At 44.7% G+C, this 23,874-nt stretch overlaps 1 protein-coding gene across 1 annotated transcript in view; it reads left to right on the top strand.

Annotated features, from left to right (window-relative positions):
* Positions 1 to 4,225, top strand: part of LOC309560446 (antigen-presenting glycoprotein CD1d1-like) — a gene marked incomplete at both ends in the record, with an annotated part of 59,431 nt that extends 55,206 nt beyond the window's left edge. Inside the window, one exon of the mRNA XM_082264079.1 lies at positions 4,177 to 4,225. Coding sequence (XP_082120205.1) covers positions 4,177 to 4,225 — 49 coding nt within the window. The remainder of the gene's footprint in view (positions 1 to 4,176) is intronic.
* Positions 4,226 to 23,874: the final 19,649 nt, after the last annotated feature.

Raw genomic sequence — 23,874 nt, 5'->3', positions numbered from 1 at the left:
CACACAGAAAAATGGATGTGGATCACTGACACCTGCCTATCTCCTATCCCACACCACACAGCAATATCGATTGTAGTTTGTAGAACACACTTTCTCTAAAATTCAGCAGCAGCCTCTCCCTAACAGGATTGAGAAGAGATCGTAGATCGGGACTAAGTGCAGACCCCACCCCACACAGCAATATCGATTGTAGTTTGTAGAACACTCTGACCCTATAATTCAGCAGCAGCCTCTCCCTAACAGGATTGAGAAGAGATCGTAGATCAGGATTAAGTGCAGACCCCACCCCACACAGCAATATCGATTGTAGTTTGTAGAACACACTGACCCTATAATTCAGCAGACTCTATCCCTAAAATGCCTACAACTCGCCCTGCCTAAACACTCCGACCTGACCCTAAATTCTATCCGGACACCAATTTGTTTTTCCTGCCTGTCTTTCCCTAATCAGCAGCCAGCACGTATGTGTGCTCTGTCCCTGAGCTAAGCAACAGAATGACGCCGCTGCGGCTGCCTCGAACTTATAAAGACTTGGTCACATGCTTCAGACGGCCAATCACAGCTACTCATACATTTGCAGGCATGGCTGGGATAGCTTAAGGCACACCAGTTAAACGATTGTTGATTGGCTGTTGAAAGCCCGCCATGAAAAGAGCGCCAAAACATGCAAAACCCGGAAATAAAACGACCGAACACGGATTTTTTACCCGAACATACAGTAAAGTGTCCGTGTCCGTGTTCGGGAAACAAAAATCCAATTATTCGGTACGAACACGAATAATACAGTCCGTGTTCGCTCAACACTATTAACCAGTTCTGGACCGGAAGGATTTGCCCCCTTAATGACCAGGTCATTTTTGCTATTCAGCACTGGGTTATTTTAATGGAAAATTGCGGGGTCGTGTGACGCTGTACCCAAATAAAACTGATGTCCCTTTTCCCCACAAACAGAGCTTTCTTTTGGTGGTATTTGATCACCTGTGCAATTTTTATTTTTTGCGCTATAAACAAAAAAAGAGCGACAATTCTGAAAAACAAAAAAAAAAAAAACAATATTTTCCCATTCTGCTATATAACATTGCCCCCCAAAACTTTTAGGCTAATTTGTATTCTGCTACATATTTTTGGTAAAACAAAAATCGCAATAAGCGTATTTTGATTGGTTTGCGCAAAAGTTATCACGTCTACAACTTAGGGGAAAGATTTATGTCATTTTTTATTTATTTCTTTTTTACTAGTAATGGTGGTGATCTACGATTTTTAGCAGGACTGCGACATTGAGGTGGACAGATCGGACCCCTAGCTGACATTTTTGACACTTTTGGGGGGACCAGTGACATTACTACTGTAATAATCAGTGCTAAAAATATGCACTGTTACCAATAATAATGACACTGGCAGGGAAGGGGTTAACCTAGGGGTGATGAAAGGGTTAATTGTGAGCCTAGGGGGTGTTTTCTAACTGTGCGGGGGGGGGGGGGGGTCCGCCCTGGGTTCCACACTTTAGGGAGTGTCAGGGAGCACCAGGCTGACACCCGGGGCTGGCAGCTGGACTGCCTCCGCCGCTCATTGGCACAGAATAGTGAAGCAGGAGGAATTGTTTCAAGCCAAATAGAAGAGAGAGACTTACCAGCGCTAGGACCCCCTTGCAACCAATCACCTGCTCATTAACTAGCAAAGTTATCTTCGTCAGCTCCCACCATTCTGCTTTAAACACAGTGCCTCCTACTCGGCTCTCCTCCTAATAAGGTAGGAAGGGGAGGGGTGGGGGCTTTGTATTGTAAAGGGTTCCATGGGGGGGGGGCTGTGTAATGTAAAGGGTTCTATGGGGGGCGGGGGCTGTATAATGTAAAGGGTTCTATGGGGGTGCTGGGGCTGTGTAATGTAAAGGGTTCCATGGGGAGGGCGGGATCTGTATAATGAAAAGGGTTCCACGGGGTGGGGGGGCTGTGTAATGTAAAGGATTCCATTAGGGGGAGGGGGCGGGGGGCTGTGTAATGTAAAGGGCTCCAATGGGGGGCTGCAAAATGTAAGGGGCTCTATGGGGGTGCAGGGGCTGTGTAATGTAAAGGGTTCCATGGGGGGGGGGCTATGTAATATAAATGGTTCCATTGGGGGGCTGTATATTGTAAAGGGGTCCATAGGGGGGCTGGATAATGTAAAGGCGCGTATGGGGGGCTCTGTAATGTAAAGGGGTCCATGGGAGGGAGCTGTGTAATGTAAAGGGGTTTATGGGGGAGGGCTGTGTAATGTAAAGGGGCCCATGGGGGGCTGTGTAATATAAAGGGGCCCTTAGGGGGGCTGTGTAATATAAAGGGTTCAGAGGTGTGGGGGAGCTGTGTAATGTAAAAGGGGTCCAGAGGTGTGGGGGGGCTGTGTAATGTAAAGGGGCGATAGGTGTATGGGGGGGGCTGTGTAATGTAAAGGGATCCTGAGGTGTGGGGGGGATGTGTAATGTAAAGGGGTCAATAGGTGTGGGGGGGGGGCTGTAATGTAAAGGGGTCTAGAGGTGCAGCGGCAGTGAATTGTGAAGGGGTCCAGAGGTATGGGGGCTGTGGATTGTGAAGGGGTCCAGAGGTATGGGGGTTGTGTAATTTTAAGGGGTCCAGAGGTAGGGGGGATGTGTAATGTGAAGGGTTCCAGAAGTACGGGGGCTGTGTAATGTAAAGGAGTCCAGAGGTACGGGGGCTGTGTAATGTAAAGGGAGTCTTCCTACATTTTACCCTCAGTTATAGCTGCAGTCCTGTAGATTTATATTAGGTTGCACATTTTTTCTGCATTTTCTGAAAGCACACCAAAAGTCCCACATGCTGCATCTTTGGTGCACTTTCAGAAAACAGAAAATAATTTTTATGATGGGGAGTGACACCATGTTTTACTGCAAAAGATGACACCAACCCTAGTGACACCACTGGAAGTAGCACACAGTAAGTCTGCCACTTCCAGTTACACAGGGCCGCAGTACACCAGTGGTGTTCAGAATGCTTCCGGGTTGCCATATTGTATTACATTTTACAGAAAATTACAGCTGCTGCAGATTGAAAAAGAAATGTAATTTTTATCAATATTAAACTACATTATGGTTTGTCTAACAATTTTATATGCTATAATATTATGCTATATTATTATTTTTATTTGGTATATTTTTTCCATAAAAGCGGAGTTATTCTTTAAAGTGTAACCACTTTTTTTTAAAGCAGACACACTTATTTAGCTCTGATGCCCATTCCCAGCCCCCCTCCATGTATTCTACTAACCCTACCCCGCTCAACCAAGTTTTTCAGGTCATTCACTTTGGAACTTACACAGGGCTGAGGACTGTCTACATCCCCCCATATGACAGTGTTGAGCCAATCACCAGGGGAAGGGGGGTGAGGGAGTGAACAACATGCTCCCCTAATCCAGGTGTTCTATGTAGATTTTTTTCTCTCCTGTCTGGTGAATGGAGAATATATGTATGTATGTGCTGCCAGGAAGAGAAGCATTAAATGGAACCTCCTATTGCATAGTTGTGCATGGGCATACTATTTTGCAGAGCAGTCCCACATCTGAATGTTCTTTCCTGATGATGCGATGTCCTTGGCTGCCTCCTGAGATCACAGCATCTTCCTTATTCAAGTTACTGGACATGTACAGTAAATAAAAAAAGGGTATTAATGGAGGTTGCAGCTGTAAGTAAGTGGTTTCTGCAAAATTAGGGGTGGGATCACCTAAAAAGTGGGCATGATCTGGGCAGAAGAACCCAGAAAGTGGGCTTGATCTGGGTGGGACTGTCCATAAGATGGGAATATTTAGTATGGGCTCCTGTAGGGGTGACAGTGACATGGGAACTGGGACAAATATGTTGGAAAGTATGCTTGGAAAAAGCACAGGTTTGCTTCAAGAAAGTCTGACATTTGCATATACTGATTTTATTTAAAGTATTTATTGAGCTCTACGATTTTGGTACAACACTGAGAAAGGTTGCATACTGTATATTAGAGCGACAAACCAACAGACTTCAATTGGCCCATGGCAGCTGGAGTAATATTTGTGGGTCTGGTGGTTGGTAATAATAACTGTAAAGTTGTGTGGACCCAGTTGATGGGATCTATAGATATCCTGCCAGTTCCAAGGCTAGATACTAGATAATGACAGCTATTATAAAGGCTGCTAAATCTAATTTTCCTTTTTTAGGATGTACACAGCCATCACTGGGTCAACTGCGGAGAGGAACAACCTGTGAAGGAAAGTGCAGTTAAAAGAACTGTGGAAATGGAAATTTTCTATATGGATCTTGTGCCCAGACTGTGCTTTCTTGCAGAAACAAGCTGACAGCTAATAGACTTTGATCTTCATTTATTCAACAACATGCCTTTGGTTCCATCTGTCTTCCCTTCTCCTACTAGACCTGCAGGAAAAATGGGCCACATCTATGGCCATGTAGCTTTTGGGCGCAACCATTGCTGGCCACCTGAAATTTAAGGAATAATGTCAAATCAAAGTTGTCTCATTACATGTAGTTCGCTTCCCATTTATTGTCTTCCTTACTTAGCACTGCTGGGGAGCAATGCAGAAATGCCCTCTTGACGTTGATCCACCGTCCTACAGCCTGTCACAGGTGCAATGCTCATTCCAGGCCCGATTGGCTCCCATAATAGGTCAGCAAAAGTAAGCAATACCATGATGTCCTCCATCAATTGTCAATGTATCAACAACTTTATTGAAACCATGTAAACTGAAGCACTCCACAGGCTTGTCTTCCTTTGCCATGTCTCGACCCTAGTGGGGCTTCATAGTAAAATCTATGATTGTCCATTTGCTTTTGTATGTGCAATTTCTTTTTTGATGGCAGTCAAGCAAGCAGGAGGCAGGCAACACATAAAGTAGGATTATATTTTTTTAATTAAAAAAATAAACATTTTGTAATATTTAACAAATTGAAAGGTGTCCTGATCACAAGTCTTTACAGGCTGTTAGAGTACAAAGGAATGATGCAAAAGAGCTTACACTGCAATAGGCGACACAAACAGGAGGGGAGTGGTGGGTACATAATTAAATTACAGGAAAGAGATACAAGAGGTACAAGAACTTAAAATCTAATAGGGTATAGAGGAGTACAGTTGGGCCAAACACCCCCCGATTCCATTCGCACCAGAACTCTCGAACAATGCAAAATCGCCCCGAACCGGGAACCCTATTAAAGTCTATGAGATCTGAACTTGGAAAATCAAAAGTGCCCATTTTGAAGGCTTATATGCAAGTAATTGGCCATAAAATGGTATGGGGGTCTGGGTACTGCCCTGGGGGACATGAATCATTGCAAACATTTTTTTTTAAAAAAGATTGTCTTTATAGGAGCAGTGATTTTATTGATGCTTAAATTGAAACAATAAAAATGAAAAAATCCTTTAAATATAGTGCCTGGGGGTCCCCTTAGTCTGGCTATAATGTGTCACATCTATACTGTGTAAAGAACCTGCTGTAGCAAAACTGACTTATAAAGAAAAAAAAATTACATTTAAATTGCCAGCAATACAATACCATTGCCCACAATGCAAAAATGTTAAAAAAAACGGCTTTGGGTCTGGTATGGGTTTTAAGGGGAACCTCACGCCAAAATTTAAAAAAAAAATGGAGTAGGGTTCCCCCCAAAATCCATACCAGACCCGTGCATGTAGCCCAGCAGGTCAGGAAAGGGGGGGGGCGAGCGAGCACCCCCCTCCTGAACCATACCAGGCCATATGCCCTATACATGGTGGGGTGCTGTGGGGCTGCCCCCCACCCCAAAGCAACTTATCCCCATGTTGATGGTGACAAGGGCCTCTTTCTGACAACCCTGGGTGGTGACCCCTTTCTGACCTGCTGGGCCGCATGCACAGATAAGGGTCTGGTATGGATTGGGGGTGACTCCCATGCCGTTTTTTCTTTTCACTTTTTTCTATTGCCGGCAATGTTTTATTTTTCATTCAGCTGTCGGGGGGAAGCCCATTGACAGCTGGTGATTCATCCGTTGTTAAAGCGCAGTTCCGGCCTCTTTTTTTTCTTTTCTGATTCGTGTAGGGAAAAGCAAGTAAAAAAACAATTGGACATTTTTTTTTTTTGGGCGTCACTTGCCTTATTTTAGGGGCATCTCTGTCCGACTTCCTCCTTCTGCGGCCACGGCCCCGGACGTCACTTCCGGTTTCGCATTGCGTCCTGAGAGATGTGCGTCATCCATCCCAGGATGCAGTGGGAATGGCCGGCCGCTACTCTGATTGCGATCGGCATTCTGGGTAGCTGAAACCAGGAAGAAGGACACAACGGGGGACACATCGGCTTCAGACGCCCACACCGGAGATGGCCGCGCTCTTCAATCAATTTTAAAGGTAAGATTTTATCTATATTCATTTACTGTACTCTACTGTAATGTGGGAATAGTATTAGTGTAAATGGGGATATCTCAGGATTAGGGGGGTATTTTTATCCCCAAACGTTTTTGTGGCCGGAACTCCGCTTTAAGGATGCAGCAGCTGGCTTCCCAGCCCGCTCCTTAACAACTAGCTATGCACTATGTAGCACGCAGTGCATTGTGGGGCGTTCGGCTGTTCACCAAACAGGTTCAGGACAAACTTTTGCTTGGCTCTGTTTGCCCAACTCTATAGAGGAGGGATACAGAAGGTGAAAGAGGTTGTAGTCTATTAGAATACAATTAGGAAAAACAGAACATATACAGTAAGAGCTTACAATCTATTAGAACATAGGGAGGGATACATAAGGTGGGAGAGCTTATACTGGGCTTAATTCAAAGGCTTTAACACAAGAATAACACAAACCGGTCACGCTGAACGATGTTACAGGCAGCATAACGCTCTCCACGGCTTCTACAGACCCTTCATATCTGTCACATGTGCTCAGGGTGCACTTTCTCTCATCTGTGAAAAGCACAGAGAGCCAGTGGCAGACCTGGCAATTCTGGTGTTCAATGGCAAATGCCAATCAAGCTCCACAGTGCTGGGCAGTAAGCACAGGGTCCACGATAGGATGTCGGGCCCTCTGGCCACCCTCATGAAGTCTGCTTTTGATTGTTTGGTCAGAGACATTCACACTAGTGGCTTGCTGGAGGTCATTTTGTAGGGCTCTGGCAGTGCTCATCCTGTTCCTCTTTGCACAAAGGAGCAGATACCGGTCCTGCTGATGGCTTAAGCCCTGTCCAGCTCTCCTAGAGTAACCGCAAATCTCCAGGAATCTCCTCCATTTACTTGAGACTTTGCTGGGAGACACAGCAAACCTTCTGGCAATAGCACATATTGATGTGCCCTCCTGGAGGAGTTGGACTGCCTGTGCAACCTCTATAGGGTCCGAGTATCGCCTCATGCTACCAGTAGTGACACTGACCATAGCCAAATGCAAAACTAATAAAAAAAACAGTTAAAAAAGATGAGTAGGGAAAAATAATGTTAGTGGCCTCCACCTGTAAAACCATTCCTGTTTTGAAGGTTGTCTCATTGTTGCCCATCTAGTGCACCTGTTGTTCATTTTATTAACACCAAAGCAGCTGAAACTGATTAACAAACCCATCTGCTACTTAACTGACCACATTAATATTCCCGGAGTTTAATTGATTTGATTCTATAAAAGTGTTTCTTTAATTTTTTTTTAGCAGTGTATAAGGACATAAGGAAAGGGTAAAGAAGATAGGGTAGTTCCTAAACAGTTTTAGCCATTTTAAAATTCTTGCTCCCATAGATCTCCATTCCAATTATCTGGACTGCAGTTGTAGAATGAAATAAAAATGTTGTTCTGAATCTGATTTTGGATAACATGAACTGCTTTTTCTTTAGACATTTAGGTGTTTTGATACAGTAGTTTTTTTTTTTTAACCTCTTTCACTTCTGCTGATTTTGGATTATGACCTTTTCTGAACAGACGGCCTGTGTGTAGATGGTTTACACCACATGACCGGGATGGTGTACAATGGGAATGTGGCGTGCAAAGCACAGAATAGGCAACTGTAGCTTCCTCTTTGACAGCACAAATAAAGAAGTTTGCTAAAAAATATTTATCTAATGAGAACCTTCTGCGCTCCTAATAGACCCTTTAAATGCTAAGCTGCCAGCACCTGAATTGAAAATATAACCCAAATAAAATATACATAAATCAATGCAGGGCTATTAAAATATGCTTGCATAATACAGTAAAACCTTGGATAGTAACTTGAGAGTAACTTGGTTTTATAGCGTTTTGCAAGTCATGGTAAATTTTTTAATACATTTTGATTTGATAAACAAGGGATGTCTTGAAATACAAGTAGCATCACGTGTAACTATGCAGCAGGAGCTACAGAGTATAAAAGAGAAGAGATGCGCCTCTGAGTGTAGCAATATGGTTACATTTAATGAAAGTACAACATTTAGCAACTCACATAGTTGATGATTAAAACAGGCACATCTAAGTATGCAGACATCCGGGGTAAAGCTGTCCACATACACCATCCTTCTCACCGCCATCGATGTCATCCCTTCTACACTGCACTCCACAAGAGCTTCAAGCCTCACTTTCAGATCGCTCTACTGCAAGGTAGTCTTCCCGTCACAGCTGCAGACTGACGGCGGTGAGAGCCAGTGATGAGGAGGACGGTCTGTGTGGACAGCTTTACCCCAGCTGCCTGCATTCTTAGATATGCCTCTTTTAATCATCAACCATGTGAGTTGCAAAATGTTGTACCTTCATTAAATGTACCCATATTGCTACACTTAGATGCACCTATCTTCTCTTTTATACTCTGTAGCTCCTGCTACATAGTTACATAGGTAGCACGACCCCCTTGAGGGCAATCATATTCTTAATTCTATTTTCTCTGATCCTCTTGAAAATTGAGTCCGATTTCAGTTTTGCCTTCTTCCAGTTCTTATGAACATATGAACATTGCCTATTTTGGTTGGCTATTGTCCAGCCTAAAGCTGGGTACTGGCTGAAGGAAAAAAAACTGAAAAATCACTGTACTAAAACTCGCTGTGTTAGTACAGCGATCTCCCCATCTGTGCTATTGTGTCCCCCCCTCAGCCATTGGACTGCCCACAGGTTGGTGCACTGTAATAACCAATCTTACTGGGCAGGTGCAAATGGCACCATATTGTGGAAGGAAGCACTCACTGATTTTCTCGTTAACCTGGCATACCAGACAAGAGAAGCGGCACTGTGCATTGTTCATACATACCGAACATACCTCACAAATTCTGAGCTTCCGAGAATGAGGGACATGACAGGGAGGAAGTGAGCACTGCAGCAAAAAAGTGGGTGTAGCAAAACATTGGAGTGGGAGGGTCTAAGAGACATGGTTAAACAAAACCTGGGCTTCCTTGTACCTATAAAATACATTGAGGCCAGGGCCTCCATAATTGCTGTTGTGTTAGTCTGTTAGGCCCTGACTTTTCACATGTAGCAATTTGGGATCTTTACTAGGCAGATGCAAAGGGCACCATCTTGTGGAAGGAAGCAGCAAAGCACACACTGATTTTTTATTAAACAGGCATACGGGACAAGAGAAGTGGTACTTTGCAGACACCGCAGAATCCATACATACAGAAAAAGAGAAGATACTTAAAATGCGGTGCACCCGGGAAACACAACAGTATCACAACAGCAATGGGAGACTCAGCCCAGCCTTAGTCAATGTCATTAAGGCCCTGTTCACATGTAGTAATTTGGGATCATGGGCTGGCAGCAGGGGGTCAAGTCCTGGGAAAAAAAGTGTGGGAACTCACCCAAGATTCCGTCCGTCCATCCGTCCGCCCGCCCCCACGCTCAAAAAAAAAAAGTGCACCCCTCACATTTTAGTAAATATTTTATTCTATCTTTTCTTGTGACAACACTGAAGAAATTACACTTTGCTACAATGAGTGGAGGGGGGGACTGAACAGCACAGAGTGGAGGCGGGAACTGAACAGCACAGAGTGGAGGCGGGGACTGAACAGCACAGAGTGGAGGGGGGACTGAACAGCACAGAGTGGAGGGGGGGGACTGAACAGCACAGAGTGGAGGGGGGGAACTGAAGAGCACCGGGGGGGGGGCTGAAGAGCACTGGGGGGGACTGAAGAGCACTGGGGGGGGGGCTGAAGAGCACTGGGGGGGGGACTGAAGAGCACTGGGGAGTGGACTGAAGAGCACTGGGGAGTGGACTGAAGAGCACTGGGGGGGGCTGAAGAGCACTGGGGGGGGCTGAAGAGCACTGGGGGCCAGCAAAAGAAAAAAGTTGGATAGGAGGGGCAGCTGTATATAGAGGAGTTGATGTTTCCATATTCCTCTTGCAACCACTGAATGCCTGCAGGAGAGAGAGGAGAATCAGGCATTCGGCAGCTGCAGGAGGAATATGGAAAGATCAATTCCTCTATATGCAGCTGTCCCATCCCACCACCATCTAGCACACAGGTAGGCTGCTCAAATCTTGGGCACTCTCCTTCTTCCCGCCCCCGTGAGCAGCGCAGCACCGACCGAGGGAGCAACTGCCCTTACAAGAGTTGATGAGTGGTCAGCGGCGCCACTACTGGCTTGACACCCCCCCCCCAGTGAACAGCACCCAGGGCGGGCAGGCGGGAATAGAACACAAACACATGTGTTGCCAGCATTGCCGTGCGATTTGGATTGGAATCTGGGTGTAGCGACGGGCGGAATCACAGGGATATTCTGTCCACAATCCCAAATTGCTACATGTGAACAGTCAGGGCCTAATAGCCTAACACAACAGCAATTATAGAAGACTCAGCACCCAGCACCTCAGTCAACAAACTTTTTTCAGTGCCAATCTTTGTCATAAAATAGATAACACAAGAGCAAAGAAAAAAAATCCATCCTGCCCACTGTGCTTATATTCAGAATGGCAGGATTGGCTTTTGTAAAAGATCATCAACCTTACACCTATTTTACACTCTAATGTTGAGACTGAGGTATGCATTGCAAGCATGAAATAAGAGGAGGATAAGAAGAGATATTATGAAAGAGTTTATAAAAACAGAAATAAAAAAATGAACTCCAACTGTTCTAGCAGCCCTGAACATGATCCATGGTTGAAGTTCAGATCTAGAAGACAGCACACAAAGAGAGACACACCTGGTGGTTGTTGGGGACCTGTCCTCCTGGAGTTAAGGTTAAGGTCCAGACTCCAGCAAAGCACAGCACAGCAGCACTTTAGAGAAAATTGAGATGATCCTTCCCCGTGGTGCTGGCAATCAGGCAGGCAGGCTCAGCTGAGCTAACAGCACTTAGACTCAGGCTCAGGCAGCTCCTTCTCCAAGCGACAGCCAAAGGCAGGAAGTGGCAGTTTGAAGAGAGGAGGAGCCGATCATATGTGTCTGTGGTTGGGATAGTTGCTGCCTGCTCCCTCCCGCTCTGCTCTCAGTGCTGCTGTTCTCCTGGAAGCTTCTGTAACTGGCTGGACAAGTCAAGATATATCTCTGGAGTCTCAGTCTGGACTAGAGAGGAGGTGTGGAGGCGGAGCAGACAGACGAGAGCACTGTCAGCCAGAGCCTCCCTCATCCCAAGCCAAGCCTACAGCCCGGGCGGCGCTCCAGGTGGTCAGGTGGAGTAACAGCAGACAGCAGCATTAAAATAACAATGCATTAGAGCCTAGTGCAGTTTTTTTCAATGTATATTATACACTGGTGGAAATGTAAAAATTGCTCTAGTCCAGTGATGGCGAACCTTTGGCATGCGTGCCACATCTGGCATGCAGAGCCCTCTCTGTGGGTATACAAGCTTACAGAACCAGCCCCGCCAGGGTAAGGGGGCAGAAATCCCTCAGCCAGGCAGTCACTTGCACTTGCGGTGCTGGCATGGAGGAGCCGACTCGCATCAGTGCGATCGGGCAGTGGGTTTGGTAATGTCTGTAAATCCCTCCCTGCATGTAGCCCAGTGGAAAGAATTGACACTCAGTGTCTGCTGCTGTAAGCAGCTCCGCGATGCCTATGTAAACTGAGGAAGAGGGGGATGACTCCTCCCTTTCCTGGACTTTGAGAGCGGCTGCCTGTGCAGGGGCTCGGACACTGAAGCATGACCATGTGGAGGACTGTGGAATGTGTACACAGGTAGTACACTGCAATGGGAGGGAAGCCAGAGGTCACTGCTTTAGGGAAAGGGGGGTGAGGACAACTACTGTGTGTTTGAGGGAGGTGATGTAAAGGGGCAAAGGACACTGCTATGGGCAGGACCACCCCGATAGCAGTGTCCTCTACCACCCTTCGCATCGACCCCCCCTTCCCCCCAAAACCTGCATTTTGAGCACAACGCACTCCTGAACCCTGCTTTCTAAGCACAACACACTCCTGAACCCGGCATTCTGAGAGTAATGCACTCCTGATCCCTGCATTCTGAGCGTGATGCACTTCTGATCCCTGCATTCTTAGCGTAAAGCACTCCTGATCCCTGCATTCTGAGTACAACAAACTCCTGAACCTTGCATTCTAAGTGTGACGCACTCCTGATCCCTGCATTTTGAGTGTGACGCACTCCTGATCCCTGCATTCTGAGTGTGACGCTCTCCTGGTTCCTGCATTCTGAGTGTAACGCACTCCTGATCCCTGCATTCTGAGCGCAATGCACTGCTGATCCCTGCATTCTGAGCACAATGCACTCCTGATCTCTGCATTCTGAATACAATGCACTCCTAAACCCTACATTCTGAGCACAGCGCACTCCTGGACCCTGCATTCTGAGCGTAATGCTCTCCTGATCTCTGCATTCTGAGCATAATGCCCTCCCGATCCCTGCATTCTAAGCGTAAAGCACTCCTGATCCCTGCATTCTGAGCACAACACACTCCTAAACCCTGCATTCTGAGCACAATGCACTCCTGATCCCTGCATTCTGAGTGTGACGGACTCCTGATTCCTGCATTCTGAGGGCAACGCACTCCTCGTTCCTGCAATCTGAGTTTAATGCACTCCTGATCGCTGCATTCTGAACACAACACATGCCTAAGCCCTGCATTCTGAGCACAACGCACTCCTGATCAATGCATTCTGAATGTGACGCACTCGTGATCCCTGCATTCTGAGCGCTAAGCACTTCTTATTCCTGAATTCTGAGTGTAACGCACTCCTGATCCCTGCACTCTGAGTACAACGTACTCCTGATTCCTGCATTCTGATTGTAACACACTCCTGATTCCTGCATTCTGAGTGCAACATACTCCTGATTCCTGCATTCTGAGTGTAACGCACTCCTGATTCCTGCATTCTGAATGTATCGCACTCCTGAACCCTGCATTCTGAGCACAACATTCTCCGGATTCCTGCATTCTGAGTCTAATGCACTCCTGATTTCTGCATTCTGAATGTAACGCACTCTTGAACCCTGCATTCTGAGCACAACGTTCTCCTGATTCCTGCATTCTGAGTGTAACACACTCCTGATCCCTGCATTTTGAGTACAACACACTCCTGATCCCTGCATTCTGAGCATAACGCACTCCTTTGAAAAAGCACAACAGGTTTTTTTTTTGTGCAGAATCGTATGTTTTTGGTCTCTTTGGGCTCATTCAGAGGGGTGATCCACTGTACAGAGCCGCTGGCAGGTTTAATTCAGTGTTGGCACTTCAAAATAAATACATTGATTTTGTGTTGCAGCTTGGGCACTCAAGCTCAAAAAGGTTTGCCATCACTGCTCTACCCCATCGGGGGTGTACAGGTGTGAGAAGTGAACTGGTTATCTTATTTTCCGCGGAGTCTTTGTTTACAGGGTAAGGTGTGGGTTTGAACAAGACTGGAGCAGGTTGTGCGTCAGCAGGTAAAAGTGGAACATAATGCAAAGTGCTCAATGGACGAGACAATGGTTTCTATATACAGTATTTTAGGGAAGTGGGATGGTCACATGTATAGCCTGGTGTATAGTCTGCATCCACATCTACCCTGACATCTTTTACTATATGAGACTGGAATTGTCTGCAGCACCATCATCATGCCAGGCTTCCTTCTCTGTCTTCTGCTGAGTTGTGTCACAGTCTCGGGTAAGATACTAATAATGTAAAGATTTTGGCAGTGCCAGGCAAGCTGGGAGCTTATCACTTTCAGCTGCCCGGAATTGAAGTGTAAATATTAAATGAAAACTTTTGCGATTGTATGTTAAATACAAAACATCTTGTATGTTTAACTATTAATAGATTTCAAAATGAATAAAAATGTATTGTACATAAAGTGTAATTATGTGCATACTGTACGTTAATGACATATAACATGTACAATAACATTGATACAACAGTTTTTGTGTTCCCTCTGTAACATAGTTTTATTATCTGTTGATCCTGCCAGGAAGTTCATTATTTTCCACTTCACCAAGTCAACCTGCCCAAAAAAGGTTTCAGTTACATGGGTTGGAAAAAAACATTAAAATGGTCACCTTTCGTTCATATGGCTTAACCACTTCTGGACCAGAAGGTTTTACCCCCTTAATGACCAGGCCATTTTTCGCAATACGACACTGCATTACTTTAACTGACAATTGCACGGTCATGCGACGCTGCACCCAAATAAAATTGATGTTCTTTTTTTTCCCACGAATAGAGATTTCTTTTGGGGGTATTTGATCACCTCTGCGGTTTTTAATTTTTTGATCTTTAAACAAAAAAAGAGCGACAATTCTGAAAAAAAAAAAAAACAATACTTTTTTACTTTCTGCTATGAAACACATCTAATAAAAGAAAAAAAAAAGAAAAAAATTTAAATTTTCATAATTTTAGGACAATTTGTATTCTGCCACATATTTTTGGTAAAAAAAAAAAAAACCCAATAGGCGTATTTTGATTGGTTTGCATAAAAGTTATCGCATCTATAAACTAGGGGATAGATTTATGGCATTTTTATTTATTTTATGTATTTTTTACTAGTAATGGCGGCGATCAGCAATTTTTAGTGGGACTGCGACATTGCAGCAGACAGATTCGACACCTAACTGACACTTTTGGGGGGACCAGTGACATTACTACAGTAATCAGTGCTAAAAATATGCACTGTTACTATACTAATGACACTGGCAGGGAATAGCTTAACACCAGGGGCGATCAAAGGGTTAAGTGTGTCCCTGGGGGATACTTTCTAACTGTATGGGGGATGGGCTCACTAGATAAACATAGAGATCCGTGTTCCTAAATAGCAGGAACACAGGATCCCTGTGTTCATCTGTGACAGAACGGTGGTCTTCCTTGTTTACATAGGCAGACCGCAGTTCTGTCTCTCCATTTCGTGGGTTGCCGGCGGACATTGCGTCCCCTGGACCTGCTGATTGGCTCGCCCTCTGGCCAATCAGCATGCGTGCCCCCGCTGGCTATTGCACAAAACGATGTACAGGTACGTCGTTTTGCGTAATGGAGCCGACCTGCCGCAGTATATGCGCAACGGCTGGTCGGCAAGTGGTTAAAGTGCATTTCCACCTGTGCAGACATTATATATTTGTTATTTGTTCCCATTCACACAGCCTACCAAATATATATATATATATATATATATATATATATATATGTCTACGTTCCAAAAAGGGGTCATTTGAGGGGTATTTGTTCTTTCCTGGCTTGTTAGTGTCTCAGGAAATCATATCGGCTGTCAGTACATCAGGTGTGATCAATTTTCAATGATTGGCACCATAGCTTGTAGACTCTATAACCTTCACAAAGACCAAATAATATAAACCTATTTGGGTTATTTTTACCAAAGATATGTAGCAGTATAACTTTTGGCCAAAATTCCACAGTCCACATGAATAATTATGCTACCTAAATTAGTGTGTGCTGTAAATTGCCTCCAGCATTGTTCCTGTTTCTACTTTTAGTTACATAGTTTGTGAGGTTGAAAAAAGACATTAGTCATCCAGTTCAACCTATGATGTGTGTGTGTGTTTGCTGTTAACCGTACATTGTATACCCCTTTATGTTGTGGTCGTTGAGGTGCCCATCTAATAGTTTTTTGAAACTATCGACGCTCCCTGCTGATACCACTGCTTGTGGAAGAGAATTCCACATCCTTACTACTCTGACAGTAAAGAACCCCTTACGTATTTTAAGGTTAAAACGTTTTTCCTTTAGTTTTAGTGAGTGGCCACGTGTCTTATTGTATTCCCTTTCTCTGAAAAGTTTGTTCCTTATGCTAGGGTCACTACCAGTACACTATTTGTACATTGATATCATATCCCCTCTCAAGCGTCTCTTCTCCAGAGAGACTAAGTTCAATGCTTGTAGTCTTTCCTCATAGCTGAGGCCCTCCATTCCCCTAATTATTTTTGTTGCCCTTCTCTGGACTCTCTCCAGTTCCAGCACATCCTTTCTGAGGACCGGTGCCCAGAACTGGACGGAATACTCCAGATGTGGCCAGACCGGAGTCTTGTAGAGTGGGAGAATAATCTCTTTATTTCTGGTGTGAATCCCCTTTTTTAAACATGCCAGTATTTTGTTGGCTTTGCTTGCAGCGGCTTGGCATTGCATGCCACTGCCAAGCCTGTTGTCCACTAGTACCCCCAGGTCCTTTTCCATCTTAGATTCACCCAGAGGTTCCTCCCCTAGTGAGTAGCTTGCTTTGGTGTTTCTGACGCCCAAGTGCATTACTTTACATTTTTCAACATTAAATCTCATCTGCCATGTAGTTGCCCAACCCATTATTTTGTTCAGGTCTGCTTGTAAGGTTTCCACATCCTGCATAGAAGATATTGGCATGCTTAGTTTAGTATCATCCGCAAATACCGAGATTGTGCTGGATATCCCCTACTCTAGATCGTTTATGAATAAATTAAACAGGATTGGCCCCAGGACAGAACCTTGGGAGACCCCATATTCCACACTCGCCCAATTTGAGTACTCCCAATTTATCACCACCCTCTGGACTAGTAGTTTGTACAGTAAGCGTTTGTGGGGGACTGTGTCAAATGCCTTTGCAAAGTCCAGATACACCACATCCACAGGCCTTCCTTTGTCTAGATGGCAACTAACTTCATCGTAGAAGGTTAATAGATTGGTCTGGCAAGAACGATTTTTCATGAATCCATGCTGATTACTACTAATAATACCGTTTTCATTACTAAAGTCTTGTATATAGTCCCTTAACCACTTAAGCCCCGGAAGATTTTACCCCCATTCCGACCAGGGGGTATTTTGCGATTCGGCACTGCGTGAATTTAACGCACAATTGCGCGGTCGTGCGACGCTGTACCTAAACGAATTTGACGTCCTTTTTTTCCCACAAACAGAGCTTTCTTTTGGTGGTATTTGATCACCTGTGCAATTTTTTGATCACGCGCTATAAACAAAAAAAGAGCGTCAATTTTGCAAAAATAGCAATATTTTTCACATTTTTTTATATGAAATTCCCCCCAAAAAAAATGTAAAAATCAAAATTTTTAAAAATTTTCGGCCAATTTATTTTATGCTACCTATGTTTGGTAAAAAAAATCGCAAAAAGCGTATTTTGATTGGTTTGCGCAAAAGTTATCGCGTTTACTAACAAAGGGAAAGATTTTTGTCATTTTTGTTGTTTTTTTTTTTAACGCGTAATGGCGGCGATCTGCGATTTTTTTTGCGGTACTGCGACATTGCGGCGGACAGATCGGACCCTTGACTGACATTTTTGACACTTTTGGGGTTACCAGTGACATTTCTACAGTAATCAGTGCTATACATATGCACTGTTACTGTAAAAATACACTGGTAGTGAAGGGGTTAACTTTATTTGGAAGGGAGGGGCTGTGTGTGTCCCTAGGGGCGTGGTTTCTACTGTGATTGGCTGTGGCTCTAGCTGTAAGGACACTGATCAACGGATCTACATACCAGATCCGTTTTATCAGTGTCTTTGCAGCGAGGAGAATGACAGGCAGTTTGTTTACACAAGCTGCCTGACATTCTCCCTCTCCCCCGCCGATCGCCGAGTGACCGGCGGACATCGAGTCCGCTGGTCACACGCGCGGGGGGGTCCGTGACCACGCGGGAGCGGGAGCGCGCCCCGGGGGGCGCGCGCTCGCTCCCTAGACCCTCACAAGCAAACAACGTAGCCCTACGTTAGTTTGCCTGTGAGGGGCTGACCGCCGACGTAGATAGTCGTGCGGCGGTCGGCAAGTGGTTAACATCCCCTCCAAAATCTTGCAAACTACAGATGTTAGACTGACAGGTCTATAGAAAAAAGGAATGTATACCAGCGCTATGGAGTTTTCCGTATACTGAATCAGGCTTAAAAAGTTTTAAAAAGGTGGTGTAAGCTGCCTCCAACCTACCTCTGAGGTAGTAAAATAGAAAAAATTGCAAAAATGTTGGGACCGGCGCTACCACTTATAAAACGTGCATGTGCAAAATAGAAAGTGCATATAGTGCTAAAGGTGCACGCAATGAATATAAATATATATATATAAAGTGCTACGTGCTGTTTATGGGCTGTGCCTTGTATACCATACTGTAAACATCATATGTTATGCATATACTTATACAAATAAAGTGCCGAGTGCTGATATTGCCAAAACCCCGTGTAGTGATTAAGAAATCAAACAAAGTATGGTGTCGGTAGGTGATTCACCGAAAACACCGCTGCTTACCACACTCTTTTGGCCGATACCTCGACACTTCTTCGGTCACTAAAATAAAGGATAAGCCTCCATTGCGTAGCATATGTTATGTTCAGACAAACAAACGTAGCATCCACTCACAGTTAGGGAGTTCACTATCAGCTTGGAGAGGTGTTCGCCGGACCGCTTCCGCGTTCCACCGGCTCAAACCACCGTATGACGAAACGCGTAGGGCGTGGTTCACGTACGTCTATACGTCACTTCCGGGAACGGTGGTTTGAGCCGGTGGAACGCGGAAGCGGTCCGGCGAACACCTCTCCAAGCTGATAGTGAACTCCCTAACTGTGAGTGGATGCTACGTTTGTTTGTCTGAACATAACATATGCTACGCAATGGAGGCTTATCCTTTATTTTAGTGACCGAAGAAGTGTCGAGGTATCGGCCAAAAGAGTGTGGTAAGCAGCGGTGTTTTCGGTGAATCACCTACCGACACCATACTTTGTTTGACAGGTCTATAGTTACCCGGGATATATCTCGGCCCTTTTTTAAATATTGGTACAACGTTGGCTTTTTTCCAATCAACTGGCACCATACCCGTCTGTAGACTATCCTTAAAGATCAAGAATAATGGTCTGGCTATCACCTGGCTGAGTTCCTTAAGTACCCTCGGGTGCAATCCATCCGGTCCCTGTGATTTATTTATGTTAAGTTTCTCTAGTTTAGTTCTACTGTAAGTCTATCTTCTGTTAACCATGGGGGTACTTCCTGAGGTGTGTTATTTAATGTATCATTACTAACTGGGTTAGTGTAGCCCCCCGATTTTTTTGTGAAGACTGAAGAGAAGAAATTATTTAACACTTTCGCATTCTCTCTGTCCTCTGTGGCCAGCTTCCCTTCGTCATCTTTTATGGGGCCAATGTGTTCTGGCCTCGCTTTCTTACTTAAAGAATTTCTTGGGTTTTTTTTACTCTCTTCCGCTATATGTCTCTCGTGTTCTATTTTAGCCTCCTTGATTTCGCCTTTAAATTTCTTATTGCACTCTTCGTAATGCTTGAATGCTGCCAATGACCCCTCAGCCTTCTATTTTTTGAAGGCCTTTTCTTTAGTATTAAAATGCCTTTTTATGTTGGAGTTTAGCCACCCTGGGTTTACTTCTGCTGTTTTAAATATATTCCCCTTTGTAATGCACTGGCCAATCCCTTTGTTTAGTATGCTCTTGAAGCACTCCCATTTTTCCTCTGTGTTCTTTGTTCCCAGGGTTGTATCCCATTTGATGTTTTCTAGCAAAGAGCGCAGTTTTGGGAAATTGGCGCTTTTGAAATTCAGTGTTGTGACGGGAGTCACTTTGGGCGCGGGGTGACCAGGAAACTGGGGGGCACTGGGGATATGGTTTGGATTGCTCCAAATGGGACAGTGATATTCAGGAATGATGTCTCTCTTGAAATATGAAGATTTTATTCCCTGTACATTGTGCGGTCTCTGACCAGGAAGTACAACTCCTAACGATGTTGCTTTTGTCCGAATAAGTAAATTGTGATATTCTTGTCTGAGGTGGCTTTCTATTCACCTATTGTTAAGTGTGATAATTAACTCACCTGTTGTCTGCTAATGGATGTATTGACACTCAGAGTAATGTGTAATGGGGGCTTGTTATGTAACCATTGTGTGAAGTTGGGGGCTGGATTTGGGTCATTGTTCATGTAGTGACTGCATTACTTCTAACGTGTATATAAAGTGTGTATTTCTTTTCAATAAACAGTCTGATTCCTGCTTGACCCTTAATACAGAGCCTTGTCACGTACTTGGGGGGGGGATTATTCGTATGGGTTTTTTTGTTCGGCTGAGTGGAGTGTCCGGTAGCTGCCTTTGTGTTCTGGAATGTAATGTCCTAAACGACTATAACCCCTTTCATACCCGGGGTGTCGTTACAAATGTCCTTATATTACCCTTGTGTTTCCTATTACCATGATTAACACTAAAACTAATTGACCTATGGTTACTATTTCCTAAGTTGCCCCGTATTTCTATATCCATGAGCAGGTCTGTATTGTTGGTAATCAGTAGGTCTAGTACCGCATTGTTTCTTGTCAGTGCGTTCACCATCTGACCCATGAAATTGTCCTGCAAAACATTTAGGAACTGCCGAGCCTTGGATGAATGTGCGGTTCCTTCTGCCCAGTCTATATCTGGATAATTAAAGTCCCCAATTATAATGACATTTCCCATCCTTGCTGCCAATGCAATCTGTGAAAGGAGGTCCGCCTCCCCCTCCTCCCTCTGGTTGGGGGTCTATAGCATACGCCCAATATTACTTTTCCCATAGTGCCTTTCCTTTGAAGTTCTACACATAGGGATTCTACCTCATCATTAGCTCCATTATTAATATCATCCCTCATATTTACCTGTACACTGTTCTTAATATACAGACATACCCCTTCCCCTTTTTTATCTTCTCTATCTCTGCGATAAAGTGAATATCCCTGAATGGTCGCCAGCCAATCATGAGAGCTGTCAAACCAAGTCTCTGTAATCCTCACAAAATCTAAGTCCTCCTTATACATTAGCAGCTCCAGCTCTCCCATCTTGTTGGCCAGGCTTCTAGCATTGGTATACAAACCTCGTAATTTTGTCCGGTTGCATATACTACATACTCGTTTGATGTTGTTCTTAGGCTGCTCTTGCGATTTTTCCCCATACCCACCTTGGATTTAGGAAATCTGAACACCCTACCGCTAGTGTCCCCATTTGTGCCCGCTGAACCTTGCTCCCTGGCTAATTCTACATAAGTACCCCCCCCCCATCACCTAGTTTAAAAGCCCCTCTAACTTGTTGGCCATCTTCTCACCCAGTACGGTTGCACCCTCCCCATTTAGGTGCAATCCGTCCCTACTAAAGAGCCGGTAGCCGACTGAGAAGTCGGCCCAGTTCTCCAGGAACCCGAAACCCTCCTTACTACACCAGCTCCTCAGCCACTTGTTAACTTCCCTAATCTCCCGCTGCCTCTCTGGTGTGGCTCGAGGTACAGGTAGTATTTCTGAAAATACTAGCTTGGAGGTCCTACTCCTCAACTTAGCGCCTAAGTCCCTGAAATCGTTTTTTAGGACTCTCCATCTCCCTCTGCCTATGTCATTGGTACCCACTTGTAGCCCCACCCAGTAATCTGTCCACCAGATCCGTGATGTGCCGAACCCGAGCGCCCGGTAAACAGCAGACAGTTCGGCACTTACGGTCTTTGTGACAGATTGCCCTGTCTGTCCTTCTAATAATTGAGTCCCCTACCACCAGAAACTGTCTTTCCTTTCCCTTTCTCCCAGCCTCACTGGAGGAGTTCTTCCCCTGGCAGCTAGGGGCGTCGCTCTGCTCCAGCAATGCGCGTCCCTGACTGGTTTCCCCAACACCACGCAACGGGCGTATTTATTGGGGTGCTCCAGCCCAGGACCGGCCTCCTTGCCTTGTTCCCTTCTACCCCTCCTAACTGTCACCCATCTACTTTGCTCTAAAGCCTGCACCCCTGTATCTCCGCCCTTCCTCTGTGCAGGCCCCTGCCTGCACCTGACGGGTACGTTCCCAGCTCTCCTTCAGTATGGAGATTCTTCTCAGTGTTGCCAGTTGCTTCCCTAGATTCAGGACCTGAGCTTCCAGGAAAGCAGCATGCTTACATTTTGTGCAGGTGTATTCGCCCTGATCGAGGAACGTTTACATGCCACAAGATGTACACCGAATCGCATCTCCACACCTGCCGGGCATTGTACCCACTAATCTAATCTGATGGGGATTCAGTAATTTAAGTCTGACCTGTGTGGCTGTTTTCTAGCTTCCTAACACTACTTTCTCACCCTCTTGTACTCCGCGACCCTCACTGACACTCACAGACACTCGCTGGCACTTGCTGGCACTCACAGGCACTTACTGAGGTATTACTCCCAGTTGCTGCTGCACTCCCCCAGTCTCTACAGCCCTCCTCCCGGTCGTTAAGGTATTCCTCCCGGTTGCTAAGGTGTTTTTCCCTGGTTGCTAAGGTGTTTTTCCCCGGTTGCTAAGGTATTATTTTTTCTTTTGGTTGCTAAGGTAATCCACCCGGTTCCTAAGGTAATCCTCCCGGTTGCTAAGGTATTTTCCCCTGGTTGCTAAGGTATTTTTCCCCGGTTGCTAAGGTTAAAGTACTTGCCGGAAATTTTCAGAAACCCAGAGCCACTGAACAGCAGAAATCCATAAAGCAGAACTAAGCCCATCGATTTAACGGCTTCAAAAAATAGTTACATTCCTGGATTCCTAACTGTCACATTTGCTGTGTCCTCAACTAATCTGTCAAACCAAAAATTGTGGACAGAGCCCAAGGATATTTAAATAAAAGTATTAGTACCCACATCCAATATGGTCACAGAAAAAAAGAAGAGAAGAAAATGTTGACAAACAGCAAAATCTTCCAAAGTTTGGGGTAGGACTTTTCAGGGTACAGTAGACCAAAAATATACAGTACATATCAACATAAGAAACAAGTAAACATAAATATATATAAAAGATATATTTTATTGCTGTCAAATTTTTTTCAAAAAGGGACAATTGAGCAATATGTCCATCTGTACAGACCATCACAACAAACATGTATAATATAAGAATTAGCATAATAAATGTATAAAATAAATTATTTTATTATAAATTCTTATATTATACATGTTTGTTGTGATGGTCTGTACAGATGGACATATTGCTCAATTGTCCCTTTTTTTAAAAATGTTGACAGCAATAAAATATATCTTTTATATATATATGTTTACTTGTTTCTTATGTTGATATGTACAGTATATTTTTGGTCTACTGTACCCTGAAAAGTCCTACCCCAAACTTTGGAAGATTTTGCTGTTTGTCAACATTTTCATCTCTTCTTTTTTCTGTAATCTGTCAAACCATCAAATGGCTGGTGTCATAACTGATCACATGTTCAGCACCATGGCAGTTGCAGATCAAACAGAAGAAGCTTACTTACCTGTAAAGGATAGGAGGCTTTAATTCCGCTTTAAAGCTGTCAGCAGATCAGTCTCTACAAACTCGGCAGTACCTAAAAATAGAGAGAAACTGAGTATTTGCAGAGTAGGGTGAGACAGTGTATTACTGGATTTTAAACAGAACAGGCACTTGTTTTTAATATTTTACATAGCTATACCTGCAAAATCGGACAGCCTGAAGTGATCTAGCAGGACTTAAGTTTATGACTAAAGCTCCACTTTAACCACTTGCTGACCGCCAGCGAAACCCGCGAAACGATGTAACTGTACGTCGCTTCATAGGACCGCGAGTGGGCGGCACACGCCCATTCCCTACAGGGGAACCTGATCTGCGGGTCCGGCGGCCACCATTGCCACTGGGCACCCGCGATCGCTCCCCGTGGAG

This window comes from Pelophylax lessonae, assembly GCF_965119305.1.
Source record: "Pelophylax lessonae genome assembly, chromosome: 7".
Classification (NCBI taxonomy): domain Eukaryota; kingdom Metazoa; phylum Chordata; class Amphibia; order Anura; family Ranidae; genus Pelophylax; species Pelophylax lessonae.
Note: the sequence above shows the minus strand (reverse complement) of the source record. Positions and strands in the feature narration are given on the sequence as shown.